Here is a 12,386-nt window from a genome sequence, read left to right as displayed (position 1 = left end):
ATGGGAAGGTCCATAAAGAATTCACCTCTACATTCCCACGGGCCAGCTGGGTGCTTGGCACATAGTAGGAGCACACTGACAACTGAAGGAACAAATACATCTCAACTCAAACTTTTTGAGTAAAAACTCTGCCAGAGCAGTACAATCCTAAACAATTCATCCCTATAGCCACAGCATGGTGTGTGAGGCACTCTCAGAACTGACTTGCCTATATCCTTCAAGGATGGGCCAATGTTCCCCAGCTCATTAGCCCTGAATGAGCTAAGTGAACCCTGAAGGCCCTGAAAATCCATTATGGACAAATGTGGAGGGATGGCAAAACCACCAACCAAAGGATGATGATGGAAAAATCACCTACTGTCTCTTGCTTAATTTAGATCAGTAGGTGGAGAAATACAAAGCAATCAAATACACACAAAGAAACAGTATTTTAGCTCATGCACTTCATAATGTCATAGAAAACAAGGCTTTTATCGTTTTGATGAAATACTAGTGGCTGCTTTTGAGCGAGTTGGGCCCTGCTTCAACCCAACTGGAAAAGGTGGATATGCACATTTCCTTAAAGATCAGTAGTCTGTAGCTCTATTTTTTTTTTTTAACAAAACGAATCCTTTAGAAGCTGAATCTAATCAATAAATTTGCAACTGTCTGAACATTAAACATCAACCAAATGAGGAATCCCTCCCTAAAGACAGATGGAAAATGTCAAAAATATGATAAAAATTACCTAAAAAAGCCAAAGCTTTAAAAGAAAAAGAAAAAGGTCATCCAGCATAGCAACATGAACTCCTATTAACTTCATCTAGTTAGTGACTTATATTTTTTAAAAATTGGTCTTATTATTCCTAAATTTCTCCCCACAAACCTTGGTTTTCTTTTTTCAAATTTTCAGCAAACACTAGTTTTCCCATTAAGTACCAATTCTAACTGCAATGTGCTGTGTATCATGGCTGAAGAGGATGTTACACAACTACAGGTTACATGGCACAGTTTGGTCAACTGTCCTCATTCACACTTCACTCTCCTTACCTATCTAGGTTTCCATTTTCTCCTTATGCCTGGCTTCTCTTCCTCTTTGTGACCTCTTCTCCTTTTGCTCTTACTTCATTATTAAAGTACATTTGTGACACACCTAGCCAACTTTTAACAGATACTTCCTGGAAGCTTCCATATGTCGATTTAAAAAAAAAAAAAAAAGACCTTCCTCACCCAATTTCCACTTCTAGAACCTTGAAGGCGAAGCAGAGTGACCAACAAGTGTGATCAACTGGTCCCAACAGTGATGCTGCTTCAAATAATTTAAGGAGCCAAATGTCATGGGACTATTTCCTCTCAACACCATTCAAAGAAACTTGAGAATAACATACAACTCTACAATTCAAAAGGCTGGTGGAGAATAAATTTTCTTATTTTCCCTAAACTATACAAAAATAGATCCAGAACAGTAAGGGATATGACTGTAAATTAACAATACTGACTTGCTGAATCAGTTTCGTTTCTTCATCACCCACTACACAACTTTCGTCAAATTCTTCTCTGGGAGCTTACTGGAAATAAAGGATGTGTGCATTTTCTAATTTCAAAGGGTTTGTTTTGTTACAGGGCACAAAGCAGAAGTTTTTATGTTCAACTTCAGCAGATTTACTTAGCATGGATTTCCGTTTCCGTGTAAGTTTTCTCTGCCCTTTCCCTTCAGCATTTACTACTTAGCTCTTACCTTTGCATTCTTACTTTTAACAGCCCTTGTTACTATTGTAGCTGCATTTTTTATTCTCTTATCAGTCACTTTAGATTCTTGTTGGAAGTAGGTTGGTGTAAGTATCAATATATGTAATTATCTATCTATCTATATATATAGTTACAATGTAAATGTAGACATTCAGCAACACAGAACTAAATTTCTAATCTGAGAAAAGTAAATTCCAAAACTGACTGAGAAGTGAAAATGGAGCCATGTTAGATAATCGCCTAATTGAAAGATTGCACCTTCCCAGCAAAGTAACTCTTAGTAATCACTCTGGCCTCCTGTGATTCCCCAAAGCCTCTTATACCTAATTCCATTATGGTACTTACACCAAAGTATTAACATCATTGTTCTGCCATTCTACAAAACTCTCACCCTAACACCTGAACAAAAGGCCTAACACACAATATGCATTTAATCAAGGCTACTCAATTACTGACTCGATGACCCTCACCTCTGTCTTCATGGAGCTTTCAACATCTCTACAATTATTAATTAGGCTTTTTTTTTTTTTTTAAAGATGCTGAAAAGTTAATGAGGGGAAAAAACTTTATGCTTTTTTTCTTTCTTTCTTTTTACCTTTTGACCCCTTCACCCATTTTCCCCACTCCCCACCTCTGGCAACTTCCAGTCTGTTCTCTGTATCTATGAGCTTGGTTCTCTTTTTGGTGGGTTTTTTTTTTTAGGATTCTACATTTAAGTGAGAGCGTATGGTATCTGTCTTTCTCCGACTAATTTCATTTAGCATAATGCCCTCAAGGGACATCCATATTGTCAAAAACAGGAAAGATTTCATTCTTTTTTTTATGGCTGAATAATACTGGCACGCGCGCATGTGTGCGTGTGTGTCCCCATCCATTGATGGATGCTTAGGTTGCTTCCATATCTTGGCTATTGTAAACAATGCTGCAATGGACATGGGGGTACATGTATTTCGAGTTAGTGTTTTCATTTTCTTCAGATAAATACCCAGAAGTGGAAATGCTAAATCATACAGTAGTTCTATTTTTAATTTTTTAAAGAACCTCCCTACTGTTTTCCATAGTGGCTGAACCAATGTACATTCCCACCAACAGTGCACAAGGGTTCCCAATTATGCTTTTATACTAGTTTTGACATTTAAATCAAAAAAAATAATTTATGGAAATAAAGTTTAAGGTTACCTCAAATATTTTCAGTTTAAGATTATACTGTAAAGGCTTAAAGAGAACATTCATTCCACCATTAAAGGAGCTTTATTAGCCTAGAAAATGGTGAAATTTTGAAGAAGTAGCTGTTCCTCTAAATAGGTGGTGGGAAAGTCAAGATTATTCGAGATAATTTAACAATGGAATTTCTCAGGTACTCTTAACAAAAGGAAGAATGAAAAATACCATGGATACTAACCGAACTTACAATTTATAAATACTGGATTAGGTCATTTCTGAAATTAAGCTGGGACACCCTCTTCCCACCCCCCCCTCACCCCACCAAAAAACAAAGAAAAAAAAAAAAGAGAGAGAGAGAGAACAAAAGAGACAGAGAGAGAGAGAGACTACTTCCAAACAGTGCGTGCTGACGCCCTATACCTCCCTGCTCTCCCCACCTACCTCTCCCTCTCCTGTCAAGCTTGCCCCAAAACCCTTTTCTCCTCCTCAGGGATCACCACCCCCAATTCTGCAGGACTAATGAGGCCCCACATAGTGCCTGTTTCTTCATGTGGAATGTATCCTATGCCCCTGTATGATCATTTTGCACACTGTTCTAAAAGCAAGGCCCTTTAACAACTCTCTGCATTCTCTTTCCGACTGTAGCATTCAGCCTTGCAAACAATCATCTAATGGTTTGTTGATAACTGGGATAATGCTTAACAGCTTAATTAGGTTTATGCTGTTTTCTTTCCCTGAACTGAAATTTTTGATGTCTAAATTTCAATCACAAGCTAATAAAAAGTAGTTCTTCAGTGACATTTTAAATTAGGTTTTTCTTTAATAGGAAAAAAAGGTATAGGTAGGATATACTTTGTTGCACACACTGCTATTTCTCCTTCATTCAATGTCTAAACAAACCAAGGAAATAACACACTAAGTAAGTAAGGCCTGTACAGTGTCAAGATTTTATGATGCACTTAGCAACTGTCTCTGAAAACAAGCTATACCCAAAACCATGCCTATCAGTAAAGGCCAACAAAGACCGGCTAACTCTAACAGAGGGTACGCTGGCCAGGGAAAAAGCTTGCTAAACTCATACTGTTCAAAACACTTTCAGATGTGTGACAAAGAAGCCTACACTAATATGTATGCAATGGCACTATTAAAACAAGATTAATGAGTCCTCTATTACTTCCTGCCAATATGACATAGACACAGCTCTAGCATGATCAAGACAAGAGAAACAGGAAACAAAGAACAATGTAGGGGAAAAAAAAGAAATGAAAAAGAAAAAGCCCAATGGTTTAAATCACCTTCTACCATATGAAGTAAAAGTAGAAATTGGAACATTTCTAGTTTTATGGAAATAAGTAAGAGAATGCAATTCAGGGAAAGTCTGTCAGCTGCCAAAGAAAACAGAATAACCTTTTGCTTACAAAGAGGCTGATTGAAATTCATGTTCCTTCTTGCATTCAAGCTTTCCACATGAGCTGAATACAGAGGAAAATAAATGAACTACATCAAGATTCACAATAACTATGAAAAATAAACAAATTCAGAACACTAAATAATATTTTTCCTTTAATATCCCAAATTCAACTTCAAGAAAGAAAAGAAATCTACATCAGAATCTCCTTATCTGCTAGAGATAACCTTCAAGTTCTTATCTTCTTTTACTTCTACTTTAGAAAATTTCTTATCCAACTGGCTCTGGAAATAAGAAACAGGACTCCAAAAAACACGTGAAAAACCCATGGCTTCCTACAGGAGCCTTTGAAGATAAATTACCAATCACTTAAGACAGTGAAACCTACACACCATCAATAGACTATGTCTATATGGGAAAAGAATCTAAAAAAGAGTGGATATAGGTATTTGTATAACAGATTCACTTTGCAGTACACCTGAAACTAACACAACATTGTAAATCAATTACACCCCAATAAAAATAAAAATAAAAGTAAAATAAAAGGATGTGTCGACTCTGTTTCACTTGTAGCAGTGATGGATTTTTACAGATTCAAATCAACTTAAATCCTGCATGCTTTCTAGAAGCTAGTCATTGTACTACTCCTCAGGATGCAGAGCATAATTCTCCCAGTCCATTCCTGTTCAGCCTGCTTTGTCTCCCACAGCTTTTAGAGCAAAGGGCCTGTCAGAATTCACTGCCATCAAACGGGAAAGCTAACTAATCAAAGAAACACAGATCCCTAATCTTGCCCTGACGTGCATGCTTGTAACAATGACCAGAAACCTGCCCTGCAGAAAATGGGGTACTCTTGACAGTACAAAACAAATTCCTATCAAGAAATATACCATTAGTTACTGGTGTAATTACCACCAGAAAAGAAATCCTGAAACAGAATGCTGATGTATTATCTGGAACTACCATCCTTATTTCTCTGATTTACTCCATCAAGTAGAAAAAGAAATAGCACCACTGAACACATCTCCTTAAAACGACTCCTGTACTGTCAAATAAAGATGATCTACTTATATTTTAAAACAAAACAAAAATATCACTTTATGTCTGCATTTTATTTTTATTTTTTATTTTCTGGCCGCGCCATGCAGCATGAGGGATCTTAGTTCCCTGACCACGGATCGAACCCAGGACCCCTGCAGTGGAAGCACGGAGTCCTAACCACTGGACCGCCAGGGAATTCCTATGTCTGCATTTCAAATGACAGTACGAAAATCTGAAATAAAACAGAAACCTTTTTGGGGGGGGTGGGGGGGAGTGCCAGGAATTCAGTTAAAATGGAAAGGGTGGGTGGGGATTCTTTTCAAATACCTTATCAGGCCACCACTGCAAATCTTCTCCTAGAGACACTGGACTTTGAACAGGTGTATTCTTCTTATCCAAGTTTGGCTCTCCTTCCTTGCTGGTAGAGCCCCTTTCATTATCAAATGAGGCTCCATCAAGCCACCTTCGTTCACGTAAACGTAAAACGGATTCACGTTCACGCAACAGCTCAGAGTCTCTCTCTAAGGGAAGAAGGAGAACTGGTATGCAATTGGGTCACACCAGTGGGATAAAAGTAAGCCACTCTCTAGTAAAGACCCTTCAGGATGCAACTAACAGCAGTTTATCCACTCACAAGAATTTAATGTAAATGTATATCTAATAAGCTTGACATGCAACATTCAAAACATTAACTCTTTCAAGTGAATGTATGAAAATTATAAACTAGCATTTTTAAGCACTATGTAGGGGCAGACTTTTCTGAATTCCAACTATGTGCTTTTAGAGCAGAACTGCTTTATTTTAAACTGGATTTTGGATTTTTTAAATGGAGTTTTAAATTTTTGGCTTTCATTAAAAATGTTTACCATAGCTTTTAAATTTATTAGAAAATATTCATAAATTAAAATTTTAACACGTTAGATAAACCAAAAAAGAGTATTTGTTAGAGAGTCTACACATACAGATTAAAAAAAAAAACAAATCTTGAAAAGGGTAAAATAAAAATCCATTAACATTAACTATAAAACTTCTGATAATCCAAGCCCTTGTTTAGAGTAATTTTATAGGCTGGATTTTTATGGAATAGTCTTAAAATTTTTGAGAAACTAGACAGAATTTTTTTTTCTTTTGAGAATCTTTATAGAAAGATTACTTTACAAAAATGCTTCCCTTGAAACTGGCCTTTTACAAACTTTTTAAAACCAGTTTTTTTCAGCTTGCTCACATATTACTTTTTTTAAATAGGCAACCAAAATAAACTTTACAAGACTTGGATAGTAAGGATTGAAAACAATATTAAGTTGAACCATATAAAACTGCCATCCATGCAGATCTAACATGGTCAAGTACCACCAATTTCATATGGTTCAAAGTAAAACAGATGCCCACATAGAATGACCTAAGGAAAAGCAAAAGGGAGAAATTTAGAAGGAGTTTTATTATTTGTGTTAGATATTGAATATCTGAAATGCAATACTTGATGCATTTAAGGCAGTAAAATATGCACTTATTTTTTAAAAATTTTTAAGCTGTTACATAATAGGTTCAGTACACTAAAAGATCATCATAAGTCTGTTATTTTAAAACTGCTTTCAAGTACTAGGTATTTGCAGTAAGGTCTTAATATAAAACAGCATCCTTTCCAGTTTACTAATGATAAGTAAATAATATATCTGATTCTTGCCTGTTATTTCAATCAAGCAGTTTTACATTCTGGAAAGTAAAAATACTGACTTACAAAAGTTAAAATGCAAGCTAAATCCATATCAACATACACAGAGAAAGGTTTATATTTGTATGATTTCAAAATCTTCTTTCTGAACTCTACTGTGTACTATACCTTTTCAAGATTTCCAACTTCTGAAAATATCATTTTAGTACGATAAGCATTTCTATATATTTATTATTGATCAATCTCATTCTAGTAAGTTTTTTCATATTTCACTCTTCCATCTAACCAGGGTTTAAAATGAACAAAATAATCACTTTATTTTAATCAAATAAACTAAAGAGACTTGTTATCTGAATGCTGCATGTCACCGTAAAGCAGAATTCTGCTTTTACTTCAGAATCCATATTCCTAATTTAAAAATACAGTTAGGTAAGTTGTAACCCTTTACATATATGCTACTATGTAGATAAGATCATCTCTAAAGTTCTACTGTGGCTCTTCAAAATCAAAAGTAACTATTTTAATGCCAAAGCATCCAAAAACACTAACAAGTAATGATTTCGTCTACTGTAATATTAAAAGTTCACATACAATGAATTCTACCACTATCTCTCCATACAGTCAGCCAATAATCACAAAGAAATAAATGCAAAATTACCTCGAGATGAGCCTAGCCTGGAAAGTGACGAACGACGAAAAGAAGGGTAACCAAAATAGCTAATGTCTTCAGAAAACATGGCATCTGCATCAATAATGACACTTGGGTGGGCAGAATGAATGTCAGCATCAAGAAGAGACATAAGATCCTCTATAAATAGAAACAAATATAAATGAAACAGATATAGAGAAAAAAATCTGCAGACCATTGAAAAATCCCTGAAAATTAAAACATTAAAATCAGGGACTGACTACTGACATAACCTGAGAAGAAAAGCAGTAACTACCTAGGAAATAAAGTTAACGTTATTAACATAGATTTTAAGAAACATCAATTGCATGATTGTTGCTTGGGCTAACTACTAAATTACCACAAGAAAACAAGATCACTATTTAAGATTCTTGTGACATCACAGAAAGTCAAAATCTAAATGCAGTTCAGTTATTCCATATTCAGTAATAAGGGCATCAAAATTCCAGAGTCATCTGTCAGCCAGTGATAAAGACATGCACATACATCCATGTCTTTACTAGGACCAAACACAAGTCCACTGAGCAAAAACATTTTCCCTTAAAGAGAATTTTACCATCAAATCAAACACTACAGTGAGAAATATCTACCACCTTGGAAAGAACAGTCAGAAAATCTATTGCACTTTAAAATTCCATTCCCCACTCAAAAAAAAATCTCTCCCTTCAGAGATGAGAAAACCATGATGGTGATCCACCAACCTCCAGGCAAATAAGATTCACTGGCTGTATCATCCCCATCATCTCCATCTTCATCATCCCGGCTAAGTAAATTATTTACAGCAAGGTTTACATCAAGATTTGTTCGCTGAAGTTCTCGAATAATGACACTTCTGGATTTGCCTTGTAAAACGACTTGGGCCTGAAATAAAAAATAAAGAAGAGTGCTATGCTAAGTATCTTTTTCATAACTTCTTTATTAAAATCAGCTTTCTAGGATCAATACAGAAAACGAGTATTTCACAATTCATGATATAAATCATGACTACAGCCCGCTATATTTAGTTAAACCTCACCCTGTCCTGCTGTCTTACGTTAAGTGTTCTACAAGATCCATACCTGTGAAATCAGCTCCTCTGGAATCACAGATGCTGGAATAACTGGCTGGGGTTGACTGCCCAAAAGCCCAGACCCTCGATCCCGTCCCGTCCGAATTACTCGAGTCTGTCGGCGAGAATCTCGAGCTCCAGCTGACGACCTACCAGAGGATCCTCCTCCACTTCCACCCACTCCAGAACTCCAGCGACTTCTAAATATTGGAGAATTTAAAGAAACAGCACTTCAAACAATCATTCAGAAAGATCGCTTTGGGTCTCATTTTCATTATCTTAGAATATTATAAAGCTATTTTTCTAATTGACATAATATGCTATAGTAGTATTTTGACAGAATAGAACTGAACTTTAAAATAACACTTCCAATTTTTAAATGCTGAAGTATAAACTCACTTTTTAGAAAGATATATAGCACACTTTTGCATCTTTTAAAACAATTTTTAAAAGAACCACATACCAAGCATTTCTAGTCACAGCTCTAAAGTGAGTTACAGAATACATCTCACCTTTGCGTGAAAGACCTATCAGACATAACTACTAACAGTCTGCAGCACAAAAAGTAAGCAGCACAAAAAGTAAAATTCAGAGTTTAAAGACACAAATAAATGGAAAGACACCTGTGCCCATGGGTTGGAAGATTTAATATTGTTAAGATGTCCATATTGCTCAAAGCAATCTACAGATTCATCAAAATCCCTATCAAAATCCCAATGGATTTTGTCCCTCAAAGGACACAATCAACAGAGTAAGGAAGCAACCTATAGAATGGAAGAAAATATTTGCAAATCATATATCTAATGAGAGGTTAATATCCAGAATATATAAAGAGCTCCAACACTCAACAACAAAAAAATCAAATAACCTGATTAAAAAATGGGAAAGAATGCAAATAGACATTTCTCCAAAAATAATACACAACTGGCCAAGTAAGCATATGAAAAGATGTTCAACATCACTAATCATGAGAGAAATGCAAATCAAAACCACAATCACCTATCACCTCACACCCATCAGAATGGCTACCATGAAAAAAAAAAGAGAACAGTACAAGTGTTGGCAAGGATGTATAGAAACTGTAACCCTAGTGCACTGTAGGCAGGACTGTAAAATAGTGCAGTGCTATGAAAAACAGTATGAAGTTTCCTAAAAAATTAAAAATAGAACCACTATATATGACTCAGCAGTTATAATTCTAGGTATATATCCAAAAGAATTGAAAACAGAGTCTCGAAGAGATATTTGCATACCCATGTTCATAGCAGCACTATGCGTAAGAGCTGCGTGGTACAACGTTGATTCATCTCAATTAATGTCTCGATTTGATCGCTATCAACGTCAACTGGTCTGCTCAACCGTGGAGCACCATCATCCAGAGAGAAATCTCCAGCACGGAACTTCACAAACCACTTTTGACACGTTCGATCAGTCACAGCACCTTCCCCATACACTGCACAATTTTTTTCGGTGTTTGTGTTTTTTACCTTTCTTGAAATAATAAAGCATAATATGCCGAAAATGTTGTTTTTCTTCCATCTTCAATATTAAAATGGCTACACAAAAATTCACCAATTTTGATAAGTTTTTTAAAATGCACGCTGATATGACAGCTGTCACAATACAATCTAACAAAATTGTTTCAAATGAAGTTAAAGACAACTAAGCGCCACTAGAGCCATCTTACGGGAAAACCGAACGAACCTTTTGGCCAACCCAATACAACACAGATGAACCTTGAAGATATTATGCTAAGTGAAATAAGCCAATCACAAGAAGACAAATACTGTATGATTACAAATATAAAAGGTACCTAAAGTAGTCAAATTCATAGAAACAGAAAGTAGAATGGTGGCTGTCAGATGGTAGGGAGAGGGGTAAAGGGAGCTGTTTATTGGATATAAAGTTTCAGTTTTACAAGATGAAAAAGTTATAATAGAGATTTCTTTCACAAATATAAATATACTTAATACTACTGAGATGTGCAGTTATAACCGTAAAGATAGTAAATTTTTGTTATGTGTTTTTAAACATGATTTTAAAAATATAAAGTCACGTGTTATCAAAGAAAGCAGTATTCCACAAAACAGACAAGTTTTCTTTTCAACTTATATGCTTTGTGACAATTACGCAACAGAAAATAATATAGGATCGATGAAACATACAAACAGATATTCAAATCAAACATTAAATCAGCACTTCTACCTCATGGTTTCCTGTAAATTTTCAAAATTAAGTCAGGTGGAACCACTCTTTTGGAAGTTTTTAACAGTCAAAAGCTAAATATATTATTTCAACTTGAAAACAGGAGGAACCACAATAAAGAGTCTTAAAAAGATATAATTAGAGTAACTATATGTCCCAGTTTGCCTGAGATAATGCCAGAGTAAGCCTATACTGTCTGAGCCTACTATTAATTTCACTCCAAAATGCCCCTATTTGGACATTATATGGTCAAAATAAATATAAGTAATGACTCAATATTTCTACCAAAAAATGCATATGACTTTCCCCCTAGGCAAATAATGCTGGAAACCTGATCAGATATATTATCCAAGTACACATCTATTCCTGGCAGACCTTACAGGTATCACAAACTCAAATCTCCATGAGAGGTAGATAGGTTACTTATTTCTAAGTAAAATCAAGATGACAGGGAAGAGTGGAGAATACCTGCATATCCAGAACATTCAAATTCTTTAAGCCAATTTGCAATCTCTGCTATACAAACCCTCACCTGAGGTTAGTTGAAAGACAAAGGTCAAAATATCTCTGGCTTGCCCATTCATTAACCTGACCGTTACCATGGAGAATACCACGTTTTCCCACTCGCACCCGCAGTGCAGGATTTCTTCTATCAGAATCCAAACAATCTACCAGCCGACCAGCCTCAACTGCTCCTGAACATTCCTCTAACCAGCTTGCTATCCAGAGAAAGGGCAATGTGTTAGACTAAGCATACATTAATAGAGGTTTATTAGTGGTCACAAAAGACAGTACTGGAATCCCCTTTTTATCTATAATTACAGCGAGTTATATAATTTTCAATACTAAACTCAAAAATAATGGAACCAGTTTCTTCTATCCATGCTTTGCTCATCAAATTAATCCTACAATTTGACCCCATCATACAATACTCAAGGTACACAAAGTGACTCCAGTCAACTGAGAAAATCACACTGAGTATGGAATTAATCCACAGCTTGCAACCTTAAAGCTCATGGGTCAAGTCTGGTCCATATACTTGATTGGCTGGTTAAAAAAATGTACGGCATCAAAAACAAGAAAAGTCTGAGAAACTGTCACGGTCAAGAGGCACCTAAGGAAAAATGATGACTAATTGTACTGTGGTATCCTGCATGAGATACTGGAACAGAAAAAGGACCTTAAGGAAAAAATAAGGGAATGTGAACAACCTATGGCCTTCAGTTGATGACAACGTATCAATATACATTAATTATAAAAAATGTACCATTCTAATGTTACATGTTAATAGTGAAAACTGGGTATGGAGTGTACAAGAATTGTCAGTACTATCTTTGTAACTTTTCTGTAATCTAAAGCTGTTCAAAAATACAAAGTTTGTTTTAAAGAATATGCACATGCATAGAGACACACAAACACACTAGATTGGTAT

At 35.6% G+C, this 12,386-nt stretch overlaps 1 protein-coding gene across 1 annotated transcript in view; it reads right to left on the bottom strand.

The window, feature by feature from the left end:
- Positions 1-12,386, bottom strand: part of UBR5 (ubiquitin protein ligase E3 component n-recognin 5) — a 142,883-nt gene that overhangs the window by 79,767 nt on the left and 50,730 nt on the right. The window contains exons 6-9 of the mRNA XM_057532432.1: positions 8,760-8,949; positions 8,403-8,562; positions 7,672-7,821; positions 5,669-5,880 (exon numbers count right to left, since the gene is read on the bottom strand). Of these exons, the coding sequence (XP_057388415.1) occupies positions 5,669-5,880; positions 7,672-7,821; positions 8,403-8,562; positions 8,760-8,949 (712 nt within the window). The remainder of the gene's footprint in view (positions 1-5,668; positions 5,881-7,671; positions 7,822-8,402; positions 8,563-8,759; positions 8,950-12,386) is intronic.

Source organism: Balaenoptera acutorostrata, chromosome 17 (genome assembly GCF_949987535.1).
Source record: "Balaenoptera acutorostrata chromosome 17, mBalAcu1.1, whole genome shotgun sequence".
In the NCBI taxonomy this organism is placed as follows: domain Eukaryota; kingdom Metazoa; phylum Chordata; class Mammalia; order Artiodactyla; family Balaenopteridae; genus Balaenoptera; species Balaenoptera acutorostrata.
Note: the sequence above shows the minus strand (reverse complement) of the source record. Positions and strands in the feature narration are given on the sequence as shown.